The sequence below is a fragment of the Schistocerca nitens genome, chromosome 6, assembly GCF_023898315.1.
Source record: "Schistocerca nitens isolate TAMUIC-IGC-003100 chromosome 6, iqSchNite1.1, whole genome shotgun sequence".
Lineage (NCBI taxonomy): Eukaryota > Metazoa > Arthropoda > Insecta > Orthoptera > Acrididae > Schistocerca > Schistocerca nitens.
The window spans coordinates 294,254,284-294,279,392 of NC_064619.1; the positions used below are offsets into that span (position 1 = coordinate 294,254,284).

At 43.4% G+C, this 25,109-nt stretch overlaps 1 protein-coding gene across 7 annotated transcripts in view; it reads right to left on the reverse strand.

The window, feature by feature from the left end:
* Positions 1 to 25,109, reverse strand: part of LOC126263678 (hepatocyte nuclear factor 4-gamma-like) — a 684,513-nt gene that overhangs the window by 138,941 nt on the left and 520,463 nt on the right. For 5 of the 7 annotated variants that reach the window (XM_049960796.1, XM_049960795.1, XM_049960800.1 and 2 more), the window contains exon 2: positions 24,788 to 24,877. The exons of the other annotated variants lie outside the window; for them this stretch is intronic. In XM_049960796.1, coding sequence (XP_049816753.1) covers positions 24,788 to 24,877 — 90 coding nt within the window. The remainder of the gene's footprint in view (positions 1 to 24,787; positions 24,878 to 25,109) is intronic. 7 annotated transcript variants of the gene reach the window in all.

Genomic DNA, 25,109 nt, shown 5'->3' on the forward strand with positions numbered 1-25,109 from the left:
GGATTATAAAAGTAAGGCTGTTTTAGTAAAGAAGGGAGTATGAAAAATTAGACGGGACCGTCCGGATCGATATTTGAGTGAAACAGAACATGATTTCATGGAAAACAAAACAAAGCATACAAAGGATTGAAGCACTTTAATAAACAAGTAGATATTTTACAACAAAATCCAACATCCGGAAAGAAATAGTTAAAGTACTTTAAATGTTCGTGGACCGATTATGAAGAGGAACCGGAACAAACACCAATACCAATTACTTTGTAGACATTATATCCATGCAAAAAGTGATCCAAGAAACAAAAAACAAAGTCACCAGGCACTGACAATACAAATATGAAGTTGATTAAATATGTATCTGGATCAACTAAGACAGACTTTTAAATTTTAAGGCACTTTTTCCGGCTGAGACGACTTTGGCTAGACGAAAGCAATGAAGCTTCGGTATGCCTTGAAATAAAGGAAATAAACCATAACGCGAAAATAGCCGAGAAATAATTTTGTTAAATTATTGTTACAAACAGTATGCCAAAATTATATATAAGAGATTAATACCAACAGTGGAAGCACTTATGTTACAGGTATAACATGGTTTTAGAAAATGTAGGTCATGTTTGACTATCTTTATACTCCGGGGCGAGTAACTATGAAAAGCAGAGAATTTAAATTGCCTTAATATTTTTTATTGATTATGAAAAAGCGTTTGTCAAGGTACACGAAAAATGCTATACAGATCGGTAAAAGAAACGCGATTTCTAACGCATCTGATTACGGCAGTTCGGTCGTTATACAAAAATTATTAAATAAGGATGCGTACTGCAAGAAACTGGGCAGAATCTGTCGATATTAATCAACGAGTTGGAGAAGATTGCCCACTGTCCCCTCAACCATTTCAGTGTTTATACTGACGATATCATTCATAAATGGATAACTATATTAAGTGACACATTAAGAAGTGATAATTTCACGACGGCACCATTTGTTGATCATCTTATAATAGGAGAATCTGAAGGAAAGCTCCAAATTGCAGTACGTAAGTTGAGTTAAACTGCCGCTGGAAACAGAATGAAAATGTCGACAGATAAAAAATACTGATAGCATTTCGAGGACTGGAACAAGTAAGAGCCAAAACTGTGTTTGATCGACAAATAATTGACCAAGTAACAGAGTTTAAATATCTAGGGTGCATTTTTAAATTTCCTTAGATGATGTAGAGCTAAAATTGGCCCCATTCAGATATTTCGGAGGAATCATACAATGTGCACTACAACATAGCGCAGGGAAAAAAGACGTTCATTAAACTCTACGAAATAATAGCCTTGCCTTTACTGCTGTATGGTAGCGAATGCTGGACGCAAACATCTGATCAATTATGACTGATGGACTCATCATAGACAAAGTTCCTCCGTTTTGTAGCGTTATGCTCGGCCACAACAGAAATACCAATATTATACAATACCCAACAGAAGCCATTACTACTGTAACTGAAAAATACAGACTGAACTGGAAAGCATGTACAACGTACATCTAAAAATTGTATAATTCAAGCTGAACTATTATATAACCCAATTGGAAAGGGAAACGTCGGACGTCCGTTAAACAGTTGACAAGACCAACTCTGAGGCGGAACACGCCAAAACGCTCAATCCTTTAAGACTGTGACGACTTTCATAGCCTCTTCTTATCAGGTATGTCGCATAATTTTGCAACTACTGTGCAGTATTTTCATTTTATTTTTGATCATCGTCATTATCAGAGCGGTTTCACTCTTTAGATGGGTTGTTTTTTCACGTCTCAGGGTGCCATTTTTACAGCTATATTGTACTGGTCAACAACCTGAATGTCCTGTTAAGATTCCCTGCTATCTCTGCCTAAACCGTCCTCGTCGCGCCTACCTTTAGCTTCCATACTGTACGGTGCCTCAGCCATGAAGCGTAAATACCATCGGAGACGCCTTGCCTCATTTGCTCTGTAATGGGAACCGTCTGAAACCTCTGTCGGACACTGTCGGTGCTGAAACATTCAGGTAGCTACTGACACACTACTGAACAGGCAACTGTGCCGAGCACTAGGCTCCTCAGAAAACAAGCTGTTTGTTCTTGACAACGTGAAGACTTACCTCAAGGTGTCGACATTACTGCTGTATTTATTTATGATGATTAGAAGTGTGCGGCTTCTGGTGACTAATTTCTACTTTTCCTGTCAGTAATAACTTTATTGCCTTTTCTAATTAACGCTGCCTTTTTATCTTTATTTCGGCTATCTTTATTTGTGTTGTTCTAATGTGTTATTCGTGTTGCATGGAATCAAGTTATTATGTGTTCTTTCGTGATCCTGTTTTGAGTTCCAAGTACAATTCTTTAGCAGCTTGGCTCGTATCTAAATCTGTAATGCATATGGATTTACTTCTTTCGGAAATATCTCTGCACTTATTGCTCCCGGATTTAATTACCAACAAAAATCTCTCAATGTGTTGAAAGCAAAACTATATTTTGAATCAAATATGCTAAAACTGCATTTCTGATCGATTCTCAAGAATTTAGCTTTCTTTACTTTTGTTGTGATATCCATTTCAAGCGATTACGTCCTAGTCTAGAGGGCATCAGTTCTGAACGTTCCACTGCTTTATTAGCGAGTTTATTCGTGTCACCAGAAAAAAAGTATTTCAGTTAACTGAAATCTTCGATACCACTTCGGCAATTCACAACCACACTCTCACCTTTCAACTTAACATAGATCTCAGGCTAAGCAGCATAACAGTCTACAGACACAAATTACATTCCAAACAATAATACAGAGGCAAAAAATTTCATTGTTCTGCCTTCTTTTTGTTTGTATACAGATACACGATACAGCATCTCTACGTCACGGACGAAGCCAATATCTGGTATCAGTAAGTTCAATTGAAACCATTCTCGTGCTGTAATATTTAGGCTGCCTGCGCAACCCTCTTAACGCGCGCAAGTATACCGCAGTTGTGCCAGTTGTTACATGGAACTCCACTCTCACAAAATTGAGCAGAATAGGCTGAGATTAAGACGACCGGACGGGAATTGATGCGCCCCGCCAGACGTCAAGTATCAAACAGGCGCAAGCACCGCAACCTCAGCTCGTAAGTCTTTCGCAATGCTGTGGATCTGTGGACAATGGCTGAGGACGGATGCCGCGTTTCTTGGTGGCCAATATTTCCTCATTTCACTCTTCTTGATTGTTTCCTTGTGGGACATTCGAGAAGGCTATTGGACACGCAGTTAATGTTTTGACGTCTTCCAGATCTTCCTCTTAGCTTTATTTATTGTCAACATTCCTGTTCAAAATAGCTTGTACTCTCTGATTAAAAAGCCAAAGTGGTTACGCACATGAAAGTTCGTTTTGACAGCCGGAAGTGCTTCACTACGCACGATACTATTCGATGTGGTTCGCCCTTCCCGTATTAACGACCTGGAATTTAGCTGACTAAGCTACAATTTAAGGTGGGTTACGAACAGTGGTATAACTTAGCTTTTCCACACACACTATTAATTCCCCTCTTTAATTCCAGTCAATGATCACAACAAATTGTTGCCAGCCTCCTGTGTTCGTCCACAATGACCACCAGATTTTAATAAAAAAGAAGCCTTATATTAGCGTAACCGTGATTATGACGATGCTATTTTGGCTTAATATTAGGATAATTTTTTGGTTCATTCATATCTGAAGACGGTTATTGAGGACCGAACTCTATAGTCTGATGACGGTTTGTTCGTCACAACTGACTGGAATTCTGTACTTCCTGAGTCACTGTCTCAGTTCGCGACTATGTTGCAGCTTGTAGGCTAATACCAAAAACTGGTAGATGTTGAAGTCGCGTTAAGCAGCAGAAAAAAAAAAATCCGGAATCAACAGGCTAGCGAAGCCCGAACGGTTCTGTGTGTAGTCTGGGACTAGATGTTGAAGTCGCGTTAAGCAGCAGAAAAAAAAAAAATCTGGAATCAACAGGCTAGCGAAGCCCGAACGGTTCTGTATGTAGTCTGGGACGTAGCCACTCAGAAATAAAGTAGTTTTCTTTCGTCCACAGTAACTATCTCACATACTACCCACTGGTATGTTTCCTCTACGGTTTTCGAACTGTCAGGAAAATTTCATCCTCTTTCTTCATTGTTTACAGTAAAGGCCAGTTAAACATCAGCGCTGATAGACTGTAATCCGAAACGCACCTATTTTCATCATGAACATGCCTTTCCTATGTTTCACTTTTATTACTTTTACTCAATTTTAGTAGATAATGACAATCATGTAACAGTACCTACAACCCATCGTTAGTTCACAGTTTCGAAAATTAGGTTCCACTGTACATTCTCTAGGGTTTCTGTTTTCCTTACAACAAAGTGGCTACAGAATTAGAATGAAAACTTGTGGCTGTCTTCGTTACAGTTGCTTAGTGAAGAAAGCCAAAATGAGGTGCATATATTAAAACTTCCTGTTATGTCATACTTTCAACGGTTGCGCTTAAGTATGAAAGAATTTCATTAAACTCTTTGCACGCACACGTTTAGCGTTAAATTGCTAATAATGTAATCTCAAGGAAGTTATCCCTGTAGAGCGCCATTTCACTGATGCACAGATGCACACCTAACAACGGGAGTTTAATATGGTTACTGCATTGTTCCCTGCACAAAAAGAGGAGATTTAGAAATATCTATATAAACATTTGTAGGTAGAACTATACTTCATGGAGCCTGCCTCAAACTATGATGGAACACGTGAATATCCTGACCAATCATCGAAAACTGGCCTCTTGGTGTACTTCCTTTTCCATAGGGGGCTAAATGCCTCCTCAGATACCAAATCATTTCCCCTAATCCTGCCCTGCAAAAATTGAAAAATGCTGTAATTTAATAATTTATGATTCAAATTGTGGTTTCTTCGGCTGACTAAGCGAAGTGATGGACAGGCATTCGGGAAAGTGCAGTTAAAAACCCATCTGGCCATCCTAATTCAGGTTTTGCGAACTTTCTCTAAATCATTTAAGGCTAATGCCGAGTTAAATGTGCGGAAATGTGAGTTATGCAGATGAGTAGGAAAACGATCCCGTCATGTCTGAATACCGCACTAGTGGCGTGCTGCTTGACATAGTCAAGTCGATTAAATGTCTAGGAGTAACGCTGCAAATCGATGTGAAATGGAACGAGCACATTATGGCGATACTAGGAAAGACCATTTCGGTCGACTTCGGTTTATTGGAAGGATTTTAGGAAAGTGTGGATTATATGTAAAAAATTCTGCGACGCATTCTGTAGTACTGGTTGTGTGTTTGGGACCCCCATCAGGTCGGATTGAAGGAAGACATCGAAGCAATTCAGAGGCGGGCTGCAGGATTTGTTACTGGTAGCTCCGATCAACACGCGAGCGTTACGTAGATGCCTCGTGGACTCTTACGTTCTTTTCGGCACTTGAAGTTGATTGCAGAATGATTCTCCTGCCGCCAACGTACATTTGGCGTAAGAACAACGAAGATAAGGTAAGAGAAACTGGGGCATGTCCGGATGCATACAGACAGTTATTTTTCCCTCGCGCTGTTTGCGAGTGTGACAGGAATGGAAATGACTAGTAATGATAACAGGTATCCTCCACTATGCCCCATACGTTATCTTGCACAGTATTTATGTAAATGTACATGTAGACAGTTCTTTTGAAACGGATCGATAATTTCCTGCAACTCTCTCCGTGCCCAGTATGACTTGGTCGTGGACCGGACGTCTTAACTCTTATTATCCCCGCTTCTTTCTTTCATATTTTACTGGATAATATAGGCGAGTTAAGCAACTGAGGAACTATGCAACGTTGAATTATACCGCTAGTTGCTAATACGGAATGTAACCTAATACTTGGGGGCATCATGTATATAGTAAATCGTAATGAAACAGCTCATCTATAAATGGGCAAAACCGTATATCTATACTTAGCTGTGTACTGGAATATGAATTATAGAATGAATTGTGATAACACAACTTACAGTACGTCCCGTTTGTACATCAGAAAAGAAAAGCTTCAACTGCTGTCTGCGTAGAACGGAACAGCTGTTTATTACATCGTTGCTTATCTAAGCAAATTGCGACTGTTAGGTCTATCTGTAGTCTGAGGGCTCGTTCTCGATGCTACCACCACTCCCGACAGGATGGCCGAGTGTCTAGGAAAGAAAATTGTCCTACGTCAGCTCAGGCAAGACGTTGCCCGTGGGACGATCATCAACGCGACTGTGGCACGCTTAAACCGCTTTAGCGTGTCGCGTTTCGAAAGGTCCGCCTTTAATGGTTGGCTCTCATTCTCCAAAACAAAGCTCGGGACGTCTCGCAGACTTGCAGTTGGAGCGCCAGAAACCCAATGGTTAGCCATGACTTCACGTCTTTTCTTTATGTTTTTCTTAGTAACGTCAGCTGGTGTACACGACATTTTGAAAAGGATGGCTCTGAGCACTATGGGACTCAACTGCTGAGGTCATTAGTCCCCTAGAACTTAGGACTAGTTAAACCTAACTAACCTAAGGACATCACAAACATCCATGCCCGAGGCAGGATTCGAACCTGCGACCGTAGTGGTCTTGCGGTTCCAGACTGCAGCGCCTTTTAACCGCACGGCCACTTCGGCCGGCTTTTGAAAAGGAATTATTACGTTGTCTAAACAGACATATTTCAGGCTTGGGCTACAATGGAGTATGTAATACAGAAATGTAATATGTAAACACTAAAATTATCAAACCGTCAGTAGTATATGTTCTTAGTTTCCATACTTGCGGTGCATATTGCCACTGTGAGATTACATCCTCACAGAAGTAATATTTGGCTATTAATTGAGAGTATTACAAACTCTCCGTCAACTTAATCGCACTATGCACAAACAGTTCCGCAATACTAACGTGCTATGATCGTAAAGTACATATGTAAACAATACTAATAGTAAATGAATTGAGATTTTGTTCATTGCATTTCTGATTATAGAAGAATATAAGTCTGACTGCAAAAGAAGACACCGACAGAAGGCAACAGAAGAAGTAATGTAGCCGTACACGTACCCAAACTTATACAAATAATTGATTTGCAGACATTCTTCCTTTGTAAATCTTCCTGTCTTACGCAGCTTATGGCAAGCTTCCACCTTTGAACTCGTTCCTGGATATTTCAGTGTCAGTTGTTTCTCCCTCGTGTCTTCTCGAATACCGTCATCGGACTATGAGCATAGTCTGTGCAAACATTTTGCCTCAAATGCTGTACATCGTGGAGCTGTGCTGTGTGCAAGGATGTGACATACATGTTACAAGTAATGGCTGTCGTTTTGAAAAGTGGTGGCAAAGATAATGTGCACATTGCGACTGTCAGATATATCAAATTAGTGAAGGGTCTAGTTTAGCAAACAATGTACGTACATTGTAACGACTGTTTGTCGTGAATAATTTCTTCTAGAACCATACAACAAACTCCGCTGCGAATTAAATCTTTACTATCAGATTCAAAGTAAAATAAACAGTTTTTTTTGGAAAAATATGTATTGTACTATTTTACGTATATTCCATTTACGTCAGAATTACTACATAGCTTACTTCCATGTTGTGAAAACGATACATAAACTGAACATATCAAGTCCGAAATTTTCGCATTGTCATTATATAATATACACTGAAGCGCCAAAGAAACTGGTATAGGCATGCGTATTCAAATACAGAGGTATGTAAACAGGTCGAATAAGGCGCTGCGGTCGCCAACGCCTATATGACAAGTGTATGGTGCAGTAGTTGGATCGGTTACGGCTGCTACAACACCAAGTTATCAACATTTAAGTGAGTTTGAATGTGGTGTTATAGCCGGCGCACGAGCGGTGGGACACAGAACCTCCGAGGAAGCGATGATGTGGCGATTTTTCCGTACGACCATTTCACGAGTGTACCGTGATATCAGGAATTCGGTAAAACATCAAATCTCCGACATCGCTGCGGCCCGAAAAATATTCTGCAAGAACGGGACTAACAACGATTGAAGATAATCGTTCAACGTGACAGAAGAGCAACCCTTCCGCAAATTGCAGATGATTTCAATGCTGTGTCATCAACAAGAGTCAACCATTAACAGAACATCATCGATATGGGCTTTCTGATGTACCCTTGATGACTGCACGACGCAAAGTTTTATGCTTCGCATGGGCCAGCCAACACAGACATCGCACTGTTGATGGCTGGAAACATGTTGCCTCGTCGGACGAGTCTCGTCCAAATTGTATCCAGCGGATGGACGTGTAAGGGTATAGAGAGAACCTCATGAATCCACGGGCCCTGCATGTCATCAGGGGCTGTTCCGCCTAATTCCCCTGACTTTAACATTATTGAGCGTATCTGGGATGCCTTGCAAAGTGCTGTTCAGAAGAGATCTCGACGGATTTATGGACAGCCCTGCAGGATTCATGGTGTCTGTTCCCTCTGTCAGTACGTCAGACATTAGTCGAGTCCATGCCACGTCGTGTCGCGGCACTTCTGCGTGCTCGCGGGAGCCCTATACGACATTAGGCGGGTGTACCAGTTTATTTGGCTCTTCAGTGTATATTAAGTATCCACGGTCATTTACGAAAATTGTAATACTAAGTACATACGTCTCAAGTGGATTTTAATGTTAATACGTAAATGGTTAGAGTTACGGCACTGTACATGTTCTCTTCGTTTCATTAAGATGTACAGATTTTTATTGGTTAAAAACAATCTTGGTTGCAATTTTAGTTTTTATTTTTCAACGACGCGTTTCCCCTTATTTAGGCATCTTCAGGTTATCTTTTCTAGATGGACGCGAGAGGCACCAAGATCTGCATAACGCGTTCCCGTTCACAGGAGCGAGTAACAATAAGATGGTGGCTCAGGACGTAAGCATTATTCTTACTACCTGAGCCCCCATCTTACTGTAGTACACTGTCCTTTGCCCTCTCTCCTGTCCCATCTGCGAATGGCGCCTGTGAAGAATGATTGTCGGTAAAGCCTCGTATTAGATCTGACTCCTCGTGTTTACTCTGTTGTCATTTCGCGAGACGGATGTAGGAGGAAGTAATATGGTGTCCCACTCTTCCCGGAACGTTTTCTCTCGGAATTTCAACAGAAAACCTCTCCGTGACGGACAACGACTGTTGCTGAGTGTGTTTGTAGCATCCTCGCGCCGACTAAGCGATTCCTTGAACAGTGCCATATTTCTTTCGATCTTCCCTATCTCTTATTTTAATCCTACGTGGTGCAGGTCCCAGATGGAGGAGAAATACTCAAGAATCGGTGGAACTAGTATTCCGTAAGCCACTTCTTTCATGGATGAATTACATTTCCACGAGATTCTTCCTATGACTCAGTCTGGCATCCGCTTCCCGTACCGTTTGTTTTATGTGGTCATTCAATTTTAGGACGAGCAGCATGGATACTCATTGGCATTTTGCACTAGTTACAATTTGGTAGCGATTTTTCGCCAATGATGTAGTTGTACATTAGCGGACTTTTTCCACCAATCAATGGGCACGACGTTGCATTTATTTATGTTCAGAGTGAACTGCCAGGCCCTGCAGCAATCATTGATCCTCTGCAGGTCATTCTGCATGTCGACACTGTCTTCTGGAATTGTCACCTTCTTACAGACAACCAAACTATCTGCGAATAGCCTTATGGAGATTCCGAAGCTATCCACTAGACTATTTATATATCTAAGTTAAACTGTGAACAGTAATGGTCTTATGACACTTTCTTGGGGTACTCCTGAAATTATATTTACGTCTGTCGATTTTGTTCCGTTAAGGGTGACGTGTTGAAGTCTAACTCCAAGCGAGTCTTGAATCCAGTCACAATTCTGTTACGATACTCGGAAAGCTCGTATTTCACTAAGACCGTGTGAAACTGTATCACATATGTTCCTAGAATCAAGGAACGTGGCAGCAACCTGAGAGTTGGTGTGTGCGGCCCTTCGGACCTCAGAGGTGAACAGGGCGAACTGGGTTTCACAATATCTGTTTGGAGAAGCCATGTTAATTTTTATAGTCGAGATAAGCATACTCCATAGACATCATAATACGCGAGCAGTGGGCATACAAGACTTTCATTAATTCTGCAACAGATCGATGGCGGCGATATATGCCTATAATAAACTGTATCTGCCCTACGATCATTACGAAAACGGGAATGACCTGCGCTTTTTTTCCAGTCGCTAAGTATCCTTTGTTGCTCCATCGACCTATCAAACTTTTTGTATGTCCATACTTTTGATTGAAGGTCTGGGTGACCATAGCCGTTCATTATTGTAAGGAAATAAAAAGACCACAGCCATCCTTATGTTCTTATTTAATGTGTAGCTACCAGTTTCGGCGCTACAGTTCGCTTACTTCAGGCCTTGGTTGATGCTGAAGGAGTTATCACGATCCATATATACGACGCATCAGCGGCGAACACAACTAGTTTACGCAGACTATCTCTGACTGATGTCGTTGGAGGTTGGAGAGACCACATCAGATAGTTACAGATACTCTGCGTAAACTAGTTATGTTGGTGACATGCGTTGTATATATGGATCGTGATAGCTCCTTCAGCGTCAACTAGTCTGAAGATGGCACATTGAATCGCCGAAACTGGTAGCTAGACAATAAACAAGATCATAAGGACGGCAGCCGGCCGAAGTGGCCGTGCGGTTAAAGGCGCTGCAGTCTGGAACCGCAAGACCACTACGGTCGCAGGTTCGAATCCTGCCTCGGGCATGGATGTTTGTGATGTCCTTAGATTAGTTAGGTTTAACTAGTTCTAAGTTCTAGGGGACTAATGACCTCAGCAGTTGAGTCCCATAGTGCTCAGAGCCATTTGAACCATAAGGACGGCTGTAGGCGTTTCATTTTCTTACAGTACCATAAACTTTTGTTAGAGGTGGAGTTAGTTTTTTCGCACGATCTCTGTAGAATCTTACAGGTACCGCAACCAAACCAGAAGCTTTTCCACTATGACGCCATTGTAGTTGCTGTCTTCTTCCAATATCAACTGTCTTAATATCTGCCATTTCGGTGTTAGTGCGACAATTGAAAGGAGAAACCGTATTACGATCTTCCGCGGCGAAACAGTTACGGAGAACCGAATTTAGTATTTCAGCGTTCCCTCTGCCATCTTCGGTTTCAATGTCACTATGCTCACTGAGCGACTGGACAGGTAACTTCGATTCACTTACTGATCCTACGTAAGATCAATACTTCAGGGTGTTAAATATATAGGATGAAAAAAAATTTAGTTTCAAATTCACTGAACGCTTCTCTCATCGCTCTCTTTACGAACATTATCGCTTCTTTCAGCGTTAGTCAGCTGGGCTGATCTCTTGAATCTGCGATAAAGCTATTTGTTTATGTAGCAAGTTCAACACGGCTGTTAAGCCATTTTACATTAAATCAATTTATACACAGCGTGTCCCAGAAATCTTGCGACAGACTTCGTGGGGTTGTAGAGTGTGTTTTGAGCAACAAATCGAGGATAGGAAACCGAGTCCAGGAATGTCATCCAGCAACGCTACAAAACATCGAAGTTATTGGCACCGCACCTGCCACTGTCCCACCCCTACCGCAGCAAACGCGACTTTGACGCTGACTGACCGTCGATGGAACGTTATGCGTTATTGTTTGTTATTCAGTAGTTACGACTGATTGCCACGCTCACTAGCGGAGAAGATGGAGCTAGCTGCTACGTAGACAGGCCTCTATGAATGCGATGGTCTGTTGCGTTGGTGAATGACCGTTTCGGACAGGGGTTTTCATCCAAAATTAATTTATTTTTCTCCTGGTACCCTCTAAAATCTCCAGTCTTTTTCTGTGTGCAGGAGAAAAACTGCAGGTTGAAACCAGCGTATGAAACCGTCACCCACTAACGAAACAGAGCGTCGTATTCATACCAGATAAGGCCTGTCTAAGCAGCAGCTAGCTCCATCTTTCCCACTAGCGATCGTGGCACTCAGTCGCTATCACTGAATAACAAACATTAGGAGACGTTCTGCCTACGGTATGTCAGCATGCAAAGTCACCTTTACTGCCTAAGGGGTGGCCTAGTGGCAGGCGCCAGCGCTTAGAACTTCAACGCTTTGTAGCGTCTTTGGATGACGTATCCAGACACAGGTTCCCATTCTCGATTTATTCCTCAAGACGCCCTCTACAACCTCGCAAGATTTCTAGGATACTCTGTGTAGCACAAGAAGGCATCGTATGTAGAATCACAAAGAACTCCAAAACGCGAGGAATATTTGATTTTTGTAAGACACGCCGACTCAGACGATAGGCAGGTAGTAATGGGAGGGGATGGTAGACTCTCTGCACGGCGATTATCGACAAGTCTGAATGGCATCCTATTCCTGGTAAACGACTATCATATAAGTAGGCTCGACTGTACTTAATTGCTATTTCAACGCTGTTTGCCGGCCGGTGTGGCCGTGCGGTTCTAGGCGCTGCAATTTGGAACAGCGTGACCGCTACGGTCGCAGGTTCGAATCCTGCCTCGGGCATGGATGTGTGTGATGTCCTTAGGTTAGTCAGGTGTAAATAGTTCTAAGTTCTAGGGGACTGATGACCTCAGAAGTCAAGTTCCATAGTGCTCAGAGCCATTTGAGCCAAAATCAACGCTATTGCCTGTTTCACTGTGGGCAGTTGTGCCAGCGTGCGACCCGCCTGTCTCAGATGACGTTAGTTGACGCTGGCTGCGTCCTTGGCGGCTGCCGTGTGGCAGCAGGCGATCGGAGGATAATGATGCTGCCACTTCAAACGCAGCGTTGCGAAATGTCTGTTTAAACGCTCCCGCGGCCTTTAGACACCTGCCCAACAACCGCTCTGCTGCCACGACGTGTCACGTAAAAACGAGGAAAAAATGAACAGGAAAATAATATATGAAACCTATAGAGAGCTTGTCATTGAAACGTGTGTAACTCATTTACAGTCCGCGCACGACCGACACACCAGATATTTTAGACAAATATAGAAACAATGGTATGCAGTAACTATCACGGAATTTGTCTGAGACGATTTAGCAAAAGAATGCGAGGGCATTTCTGATTGGACGGCGGAATGGGATTTGAGCCGCCGTCTTCCAGAATGCTAGTTCAGTGTCTGCAGTAGTGCGCCTACTCGTCTATTCGCGAGGAACGGACTTCGTATCTCCGTTATTGTCTTAAGACTGAAGACTAGTTTGGTGTATCTCTCCGTCGTGCCTGATCGTCTCTGTATAATTACTAAATCAGGCTTTGCTCTATGATCCAGAGAATAGTATGATTCGTAAACCGTTTTGCAGAATGTCCCTACAAACTCAAGCGAAATATCACATAAATGAAAAAAATAAAACAGCTTTGTTTAAAGAGAAATATTTGCACGCTGCAATATGTACACGATTGCATATTAACGAGGCGATTAGAAATCTGCGACAGTGCGGTTAAGCATTAGAGCTAGCAGGCTGTCCCTGTGCAGTTCTCAATGGAATTACACGTTATATAGGTGCGATTGTTTATATTTTCCTCAACCGAGCTGCCAGGTTTTACTAAAAAATGGTTCAAATGGCTCTGAGCACTATGGGACTTAACATCTATGGTCATCAGTCCCCCAGAACTTAGAACTACTTAAACCTAACTAACCTAAGGACATCACACAACACCCAGTCATCACGAGGCAGAGAAAATCCCTGACCCCGCCGGGAATCGAACCCGGGAACCCGGGCGTGGGAAGCGAGAACGCTACCGCACGACCACGAGCTGCGGACCAGGTTTTACTACTCTCGCTTGCTTTTTCATGTAGCAGTCATCTATAAGCGGCTTTTAAGCGAACGGAGCATGTATATTCGGTGCACTGTGTATGATATTTTATATAATAATTTTTTTGCCGTAGAAAAGCATATATAGTATTCTCGCATGTTCTTGGAATGTCTGTTTATTACGTGACACAAATTATTGTACATACGGACGAGATGCTTCAAAGTGCAGCACTTAATATCGAAGAGGGCAACATACATTTGCCGAAACAGGTAGTTTGAATAAACGTTCTACTAAAGCATCGTGGCATTTTGAAGTTCGTTATTTCTACTTTCACATCAACCTAGATCGCCCCCAGAGTGGAATGAAGTCACCAATATATTAAATCTTAATCGCTATGAGGATTTGTGGCTAGTTGTGTTTCACGTATCTACAAAAGCGAGTGTATACGTATCGCGCGTGTTGCAAAAAAGTAGCTGACCAATTTGAAAAATCTGGCGGCGAATTATATTATCACTTGACCCGTCAGCCTTAGCGTGCGCGTTGCAGAGCCGTGGCGGCGGTCTTCCGGTTCTCTCAGCGGAGGGTGTACGTGTATGGGCGCTGGCAAAGCCTCGGGGCCTACCTACGGCTGGCAGCTGGCCAGACCATTACGTCGGACTGCCGAGCCGGCATTAGGACGCGTGCTCTGTCGTTCTAAATGAGTCGCGCTGCCCCTCCGTGTCGTTGCCACTACGACAGAACTTCACGGGTCCTCCAAGACAGTACAGCGCATTTCGATTACCGTTACAATATGCCATTCACACTCCGCAGATTTCGCAACTATTGTGCCGTTAATATACATGTTATCAACACTCGTACTTCCACAAATGAGATAAAAGTGTAACAAGGCGGCTGTTATACCGGTTGATAAGCTTCGGGCGTCGTGACCATTAGCTGTTGAACTTTGATCAGTTTAAAATATCAGTGACTTGGGGAATGCCATAGTTTGGAACGAATTTTGGATTAATTAGCGGTCATCATAAGCTCCACTATCTGAACTGGATTTAGAACATTAATACAGATCTTGGCCTGTCGATGACAACTATTTCACTATGTGCAGCGCCTACGCAAGGTGCACCGCCATTGGGCTTGCTGACGCTAGATCCTCTTGCGTTACTATCTATGGCTGAGCAGAGAGTGTAAAAGGGGCAGTGAAGCAAATGTCTCATCGTTTGCTCAGCACAATATCCACAGAATACGTCTTTATCATCAGTCTCCATTTTCACATTTGACATGTCAGTTTTACTTCGGTCATTTCGTACGCGAAGACGATTAAGTAATTTGCATGTTGGCGTCTATTTCAGTGGTATCCAATTACGTTGAGCTCTGCCTTGCCAGTGTTGAAGTCTCTTTTCTGTCTTTAATTTCACGAAGGGGCGGTACTTAAAGCTTTTCGCGCTGCAAAGATGGTGAGCAACAGGTTCTGGACCCGAAGTGGGTGTTTATCACCAGTACTCACTTTGCTCCTTTCGAATTTGGCCGCTACTATCCATTTGAGGTAGAGTGGAGCTACTCCATCCAGAACTTCGATCTGCACCATTCGACATGGCGTCAACCATCCTGTCACTTGGCGGCAAGGCTGGTGAGAAGCAATGTCAACCTGTTTCGAGTGTGTCGATCAGAACCACCAGGAGAAGCACATTTTCCTGCCAAGTAGTACAACGCTACGGCAGACTAAGTGCATGTGGACTTGCTACTCACTTATGCAGATTAAAATCTGCTTGCTGTAATAGCCTTCGTATTGTGAAACACATGTATCACCAAATGAAAGCAAGATTTGCCTGGAAAACTAGATCGAAACATAGTAATCAGTGTACTAATAAACGCATCTGTTGCTGCTAAAAAGCGTGTCAACACAAGCTCACGAGAGGGAGGAAAGGCACTCGACGTTAGTGTTAACGTCGACCGTCTAGGAAGTCAGACTACGATCTCGTACTGGACAACGATGGAGACAAAAATCTGCCGGAATCTTTTCAAAGGAACCATCACGGCATTCGACTACATCGATTTACGTGAGATCTAGGCGCGGATGGACGGATGGGGGTTTGACTGTCGCTTCTCCCGGATGAGTGAGGCTAACAAACGTCTTAAACGATGCTCAGTGCATCACGAAAGCAGGGGCGACAACAGTCACAATACCGCACTGATCAGTGAATATAACAGAGGAACAGAGACAGCCCGAGGACTTTCTCAACGATGTTTGGTTCTAGAAAATGGTTACAAATGCCTAATGGATTCTCAAAATCCCTGGCTGTCAGAGGGGTAGAAACATACAGATAAATGTGTAGTGTATGAACAAAACACATTCTACCAGTACTTGGGTTGTTTCACCCTCAAATGTTCAGTGCACTTAAATATAGTCTCCCAAGTATTTTTATTGTATTTCATCCAAGCAGTCTTGGAAGCACAAAAGAGACTCTAACTCTATATTTTTCCACTTTTACGTCCATTTAAACCAAGATTATTAACTCATTTCACTGTTATGAAACTGCTAACTTATATACGTCAACAACATTTTAAGTAACAAAAGAAAGAAAACGCCTTGTTATGTAAGTTATACTTCCTATTTTGAAGAGTTTTCCTCGTATACACTAAGATATATTTGGTCTCCCTCCACTTAATAGTTTTATGTTGCCCCTCTAATAGTGAATTCTAATTCTCCTTTATAAAGTGCATACTGTTATAACAACAGTCCACGATATCAAGAGTATGTTTTCCAAACGAAAGCTTATTCCTTAACTTACGGTAGTATGTATGTAGAATCAATTGCGTGTAGCCTTCCTTGAATTATATACACTCCTGGAAATTGAAATAAGAACACCGTGAATTCATTGTCCCAGGAAGGGGAAACTTTATTGACACATTCCTGGGGTCAGATACATCACATGATCACACTGACAGAATCACAGGCACATAGACACAGGCAACAGAGCATGCACAATGTCGGCACTAGTACAGTGTATATCCACCTTTCGCAGCAATGCAGGCTGCTATTCTCCCATGGAGACGATCGTAGAGATGCTGGATGTAGTCCTGTGGAACGGCTTGCCATGCCATTTCCACCTGGCGCCTCAGCTGGACCAGCGTTCGTGCTGGACGTGCAGACCGCGTGAGACGACGCTTCATCCAGTCCCAAACATGCTCAATGGGGGACAGATCCGGAGATCTTGCTGGCCAGGGTAGTTGACTTACACCTTCTAGAGCACGTTGGGTGGCACGGGATACATGCGGACGTGCATTGTCCTGTTGGAACAGCAAGTTCCCTTGCCGGTCTAGGAATGGTAGAACGATGGGTTCGATGACGGTTTGGATGTACCGTGCACTATTCAGTGTCCCCTCGACGATCACCAGTGGTGTACGGCCAGTGTAGGAGATCGCTCCCCACACCATGAAGCCGGGTGTTGGCCCTGTGTGCCTCGGTCGTATGCAGTCCTGATTGTGGCGCTCACCTGCACGGCGCCAAACACGCATACGACCATCATTGGCACCAAGGCAGAAGCGACTCTCATCGCTGAAGACAACATGTCTCCATTCGTCCCTCCATTCACGCCTGTCGCGACACCACTGGAGGCGGGCTGCACGATGTTGGGGCGTGAGCGGAAGACGGCCTAACGGTGTGCGGGACCGTAGCCCAGCTTCATGGAGACGGTTGCGAATGGTCCTCGCCGATACCCCAGGAGCAACAGTGTCCCTAATTTGCTGGGAAGTGGCGGTGCGGTCCCCTACGGCACTGCGTAGGATCCTACGGTCTTGGCGTGCATCCGTGCGTCGCTGCGGTCCGGTCCCAGGTCGACGGGCACGTGCACCTTCCGCCGACCACTGGCGACAACATCGATGTACTGTGGAGACCTCACGCCCCACGTGTTGAGCAATTCGGCGGTACGTCCACCCGGCCTCCCGCATGCCCACTATACGCCCTCGCTCAAAGTCCGTCAACTGCACATACGGTTCACGTCCACGCTGTCGCGGCATGCTACCAGTGTTAAAGACTGCGATGGAGCTCCGTATGCCACGGCAAACTGGCTGACACTGACGGCGGCGGTGCACAAATGCTGCGCAGCTAGCGCCATTCGACGGCCAACACCGCGGTTCCTGGTGTGTCCGCTGTGCCGTGCGTGTGATCATTGCTTGTACAGCCCTCTCGCAGTGTCCGGAGCAAGTATGGTGGGTCTGACACACCGGTGTCAATGTGTTCTTTTTTCCATTTCCAGGAGTGTATTTCTATAAACTAGGGCGCAGTGCAGATATATGATGAACACGTTTTCATCTTACGTTATTTTATGGCTGAAAATACGAAGTTAGCAAATACAAAGTATAAATAGTCAATAACAGTTCCCTTATACGTCAACGATTCTATGCATTCCAGATTTACCCTCTTTACATGTAATTCATACCACGTATGAAAATCGATTGGTTGCAAATAAATTCTAAAATGCCTAGATAGAGTAAATCGTATATTAGCAAATGCCATCAGAAAGTGCTTTTCTGTGCTACTTCGATGAACGGCTATCCTTCGATGCGAATAAGAAATTTGAGGGTAATGCGTGATCGTCCGAGGATTTCATGCGCCCTATGTGTAATAATATACTTTTTAATTAGATGTACACATGCTATGAGAGCATAGTTATCCTACATTTAACAGTTTAATATAACATATGTTTTCAACACATGGGCGTTTCTGAGGTTGCTCTTCATTCCGCATGCGAGGTTGGAATACGCATTTCGCTCTCTGATACTGTACCTTGTGGTGCACATGATGTGAAACTGGTGCTAGTTACGTAGTTTATGAATTAGTTATACACCTGCACCTTTAGCACATAATCAACTAACTACGAATACATTCTAAAAGTTTCATTCCATATGTTCGACAATTATACATCGGACATACGCCACATGACTCTTCGATGATTAGTTAACAAGTGCATGGCTATTTACAGTAAGCCTCCTAATATTTAAAAGCATTTGCACTAGATTTCTCCGTTTTAAACACAAAGATAGATCATCTCAGTGTGTGACGTTACTAAAATACCACAACACATATTACAAGAGTAAACGTCTTTAGTTTTGATGGCGTTACCTATGCCTGGTTGCTGTTCCTAAGTTATGTTCTTTATTCACAAACATCACTTTTCACCATTAGGCACAGTGTCGATGCTCTAACTAGCAGAGGAATTCGTAAACAACAGTATATAAACGCCGGTGAAAATATTTGTAGATACTTTTTTTCCTACCTGCTACTGATTTTATATATTTTACTTTGTTATAACTATGTTATGTTTTTAGTAATGCAGTCAGTTTTTCGGCTACATTTCTGAAAGATTTTCTTTGAAAAACTGGAACAAATTAAAAGTAAGATGTCCCATGTAACGAAAAGTGTCTACTCTTTAGAGGTAGACACAAAAATTGCTCAGAAAACGAAACCGTTAGTCCTGTTCTCGGGCAACTTACGCCGCGATACCGTTTTATGTAACTTCGTCACAGCCAAGCGCAGCTTATGCGGTTCAAGGTGAAACATGTGCTCCCTGTGACTGGCAGAACGTTATCAGTATCACATTTTGGCGTTCAGTTCATAAGAACTGGCCCATTCACATATTTTTCTTACAATAGCAATGAAAGTGAAAACATTTTTATTCGTTATCACATCACCTCGCTGAATGAACCATCGCGACTTCTGCTTGCAGCGATTTAGTTCTACCACGGATAATTCAACAAAGGTAGATTCAAACCTCCCTCCTGCTGTAACCAAAGAGCAACATATTCCAGACTGAAGCCTGAATTTCATCACATCGAAACTAAAATCAGTACTCATGAGCGCGATTCCATGGAGAGTTAAATTTTTTTCACGCGTGCCTAGTGGCTGAGAAGGAAACACGAGAACAGCTAAGAGATAAAGTTTCGTGACTACACAACTAAATATTCATGCTTTAAAATGTGTGCTAACTGTAGCAAAGGGAAAGGAGGGGAGGGAGTGAGTGAGTGAGTGAGTGAGTGAGTGAGTGAGTGAGTGTGAGAGAGAGAGAGAGAGAGAGAGAGAGAGAGAGAGAGAGAGAGAGAGAGAGAGAGGGGGGGGGGGAGAATTGAGTCAGAACTTAAGGTGAGGTGAGTATAAAAACAGTTTGTTCACATAACAGAAGACTCATAAGTAGGAACCTGAGGAGGGTGAATTATGTATTGAGAAAGTGTTCTGACTGCCTCGTGCAAAATTATTTGCTATTATTTGTAAGCTGAAGCTGGCTTTAGTGCACAAATGACTTCTGCGAGTGATAGTCTACGGTTTACTGAGGACACTGTAATTCCGTGAGAGAAGGAAAAAGACTTGCAGGAACAAGGAAGGAAAGGAGATTGAGTTTAACGTCCTGACATCGAGGTCATTAGTGACTGAACACAAGTTCGGATTGTGTCAAGGATGGCGAACGAAATCGGCCATGTTCCTTGCAGGAACTGTTGAACAGAATGGAGAGTGTCTTGATAAGACGTTGTATGACGAACACCAACAGAGTGAAACGAAGTTAATGGAATGTAGTGTAATTAAATTACATGATGCGGACAGAAGTAAGATGGGAAGTAAGACGTTGTAAGTAGTCGCTGAAACTTGCTATTTGGGCAACAAAATAACTGACAATGTCCAAAGCAGGGAGGATGTAAAATGAAGACCGGCAATAACAAGAAACGCGTTTCTGAAAAATAAAAGTTCTTCAGCATCGAATGTAAATTCAAGTATTTTCTGGATTTATACAAATAAGTTGTACGAAAGTGGAACTTTGATGACAAGCAGTTCAGACAAGAAGAGAATATAAGCTTCTGAAATGTGATGCTACAAAAGACTGTTGAAAATTAGATAGGTAGATCGAATAACTAATGTGGCAGTACAGAATCGATTGGGGTGGGGTGAGGGGGAGAGAGAAGAAATTTGTGGCACAAAGTACTTAAAAAAGGGACCGATTGGTAAGATACATTCTGAGGAATGGAGGAATAGTCAGTTGGGTAATGCAAGGAATGTGAGGAGGACGGGAGAAGGGGGAGGGGTGTTAAAACTGCAGAGGCAGACCAAGGCTTGAAAACAGTCAGCAGGTTCAAGATGACGTAGGCTGCAGACTTTATTCAAAGACGAAGGTGGCTGCATTGGATGAGCGTGAAGAGCCTCATAATATCTAAAAACTGAAGACCGCATCAATCCATCAATCTGCTAAAAAGCTCCAAACGGGCAGCTGTTTCACAAACAACAGATCCAGCACAGACAACTACCTTCAGTGAAGTATTTACAAGTGATTCGTTCAGCTCTTCGTCCTTCCCCAAACCGCACTTCTCATCACTAAGGCATTGACCTATCGAATGTTGAGGTATTCCCCCCGCCCCCGCCCCCCCCCCCCCCCCCCAATGCCAGAACTAATTGCGTCAACATCGGAACTAATTGCTGCGGTAGCATTTCGATACAAGGAACTTTTCACCTCTTGACAATGGCCGAGGAGTACTTGGTGGATTGTAAACCACTTGACCGGCTGGAAGCCCGAAAGAATTTTAGAAGATAACCTTATGCACACAGCGTATTGGGCAAGCGGTAAGCCCTAACTGGAACACATCAGTTAGGACCCTCAAAGAAGAAACATATTCTGACATTTTTCGCACATTGAAAGTGTATACACTTGCATCTCGCATCTCCTGTATCAATCCTGGTAAGTTATAGACAAACGTTGTATCACCCCACATATACATTTTAACGACCCACGATAAGAATTACTAACAAGTATACAAAACTCAAATTTAACTAATGATGAAGATAGCACAAGTTACAAAGTCTCCTGGCGTCAAGAGGGACTTCAGGAAGATGATTCAGTGCGTAAGACTGCAACACAGCCTCGTGTTTGAAAGTCAAACGCCCATAATGGAATAGCTGCAAACATCTGAAATCAGGCACCACCGAAGGACGCCGACAATTGTGCGACCAGAGTAGAATAAAAATATACGGTGGGAAAAAATGGGCAAAACATATCTTTCATTTTCTGGACTTAGTCAGCCGCCTCGTAACTGATTTGAAGCTATCCTCCGTATCTTCCCACACCGTGATAATCGTTTCCTCTGCCTAATACCCAAAACACCAGCAATGGTCCGTTACTCGTGTTGCAGTACTGTCGGTCCTTACAAATTTTTCCGATTTCAGTGGCAAGTAAACTTGTGCAAAACACGTCTGACTAATCCGCCTCATCATTCGCGGAGGGCTTATCCGCAGACTTGCGGGGGGACTTTAAAAAGCAAATTACATGTGTCGTCCCACGCTAAGATCATTGTGCAAGTAAAGTGTCGCACGGTCAGAAGAGAGCACTAGTTCTGGGTTTCCAGCAGAGACAGCTCTGCCGCGGAACGTGCAACAGGTGCATCAGATCACGGTGTGCGGTTGAAATGGCGCGACAACTGCTAACGTATACCAAAGTTGAAGTACGCGTGAAAATACGATTATTGTGGGCAGAATGTCTAAATAGCACACAGATTCACTATGAAATTCTGGCGGTATATACACCAAATGCAATGTCACGTTCACCCGTAGTGAAAAGGTGCCAACAATTTGACAGGCCTGCACAGACATCGATGACGCTGGTCGTCCAAATCGTGCAACATCAATGTCCATCTTAAGTTGAAAGAATATCTGTGAGGAAAAGATTTTCCTAGGCTGAGGACGTTCACACTGCGGTTCTCAAATGGCGCCGTTGCCAACGAGCAAATTCTTGTCGTCAAGGAATTGAACGATTGGTAGAACGTTTCGATAGTTTTACAGAGGCTTGGAGGTTTATGTTGAAACGATGTCGTGCAACTTCTGTGTGTAATGCAGTATTAAATAAAAGTTACTTGGCGGACTACAATAACGTGTAACTTACTTTTTGAAGTCTCTTTTTGAAGTCTGAACAATCTGGGAAAACAGTTTCATGAGATATCAAACGAGCTCTTTTGATGAGAAAACCATTATCTCTCTATGCCACCCTGTTTTTCATTTTTTTTACATTCTTTGACAGTTAAATCTTGAAGATATGTATTGTTTACCCTCTTTGGACTGCCTTAATGAATATTACTTAATAATGGTTTGACAACCTTTAGCTGTGCACATGATAGTGCCATAAAAGCCTAATCTGGATAGTACTGAAGGTAAACATAATACACAATCAAACGGCGGTTTACTTTTTAAAAAGTATTACACGGTTGTGGCTCAACGTCATCGAAAACATGTTTTTTATGACTTCCTTCACTCGACTATCTTACGTTACTTTGCTTTTAACTCTGTGTCTGACAGCCATCTTTGGAAACGGTTACTGAAAGACGCGCCAGAGTATTTTGACTTCTGGTGTATGAATAGTTAACATGTTGCTGTAGCATGGCCGTCCGGAGAAACTTTCCAGAGGGAAGCGGGACTCTAAAATTGCCATTTGTGATATAAATGAGTTGGTCTGTATCGAGACGTGACATGCCACAAGAACTAAATTTTACAGTCGACACGAAAAAGTTATTTTATTCCGGAGAATTGGTTATCCTTCACTTTTAGTAGTGTACGATAATTCTGTAATGAATATAAACTCTGTATACCATATTCCGTAAGTGAAAACGGTTGGGCGAGGTGTAGCGGTAGTGAGGGTGGGGGGTATGTGGTGTAGATACTGGCGCTACTGTAGGATAACAGGTGCCCAGAGCAAACTTAGAGTTTGCGCCCCCACCATTTCCCCCGCCTGAAATCTCCCAATTGTTTGTTTGAACATCATCGGTAGTTAGCCTGTTTATTGAGATCAACATGACTTTACGCTGAAGTAAAAGCTATACGTAACGATAATTCATTTTTGTATGATGGATCAAAAGATGGAATAACACAGCTCAAATTTGCATTGCTTGCAAAAATAACGCGGGTCCGTTTTCAGTTTCATTGCCGATCAATGGAAAGCTGTAAGAAACCCAACAATAAAAGCACTCTCGTATCGTTGCTTCTCTTGGTTCAAAATGGTTCAAATGGGTCTGAGCACTATGGGACTCAACTTCTGAGGTAATTAGTCCCCTAGAACTTAGAACAAGTTAAACCTAAGTAACCCAAGGACATCAGACACATCCATGCCCGAGGCAGGATTCGAACCTGCGACCGTGGCGGTCTCGCGGTTCCAGACTGCAGCGCCTAGAACCGCACGGCCACTTTGGCCGGCTGCCTCTCTTGGGTCCTGTCCGAACGTCTTCAAGATTCGCTTTCGTACAACTCCGACCCCTTCCCATGTTAGCGCCCTCCAGTCTGTTTTCCTTTTCTTCCCCCCTCCCACTTTGCGCCTCACTTCCTCCCTTTGTCTTTCGACATTTCTGGATATTTTCGCCTGTCACGAAACTGCCGCCCCACAACCTCCTAGGGGACTCGGGCCCAAGACACACGCCCCGGCTGCCATATCCTGTAGTCCGATTCACGAACGATGTCGGTTCGCGGAGGTCTAGGCACAATCGGGAACCGCACAGTTACCTGTTCCAAGCGACAGCTGTTGTGCGCCCAAAACATGTGATTTTCACTTGAAAAAAAATCGTGTATTCCGCAAATTGTCTCTCACTTGTTTATGCAGAATTTGTCGCTTACTACTCCAACAGTGATGACAACTCACGAGAAATGGAACGAAAATTCACAAAATAACTGGCTACGATACCGTTTAAGGTTCGCATTGGCTACAACACTCACAGCAGAGTGTTTAGAACACTACTGAACGCCCAGCGGTTGTCTGAGAATGCTTGACTTAGATGCTCAGAACAAGCCTACACACGACCGCCATCGTTCGTGACTCCCACTGTAGTTACGCCACTGGGTATAGGCAACAGCATGGGTGAGTCTAAGAGATTACGCGTAGCTTGGATGTAATCATCAGGACGAAAGGAATCCTGCTCACTTGGGGAGCTACAAATGGTTCCACCGCATTATAAACACGTGATTAGAGAAAGACGCTGTCGCAGCAATTACAGAGAAAACCTACGGTGAGATCGCTTAATTGCAGTAACAGCCACAGTACCTGTGTCGCTCGAAGTCTGCGAATCTTCCAAGAAGAGGGGCGGTGATACAGACGACGCACGTAACGTCGACATTGCGGTTGACGCCGGTCCTAAGTGATGGAATAAACCGATTACGTACTACACCAAAAAGCACAGCTGTCATGCAGGTGGAGTGGTTTAAGGGAATTGATGACGCAGCTAGCTGGAGGTGGGAGCGCCGCGTGTATTAGCAGTCGCGACGCGGGGACGGAGGAGGGAGGGCCATCAGGTGGGATCGAGAGGTGGCGGGAGGTGACGGATGGCCTAGCGCGTGCTCATATAACCGCGGCTCGCGGGCTGCGC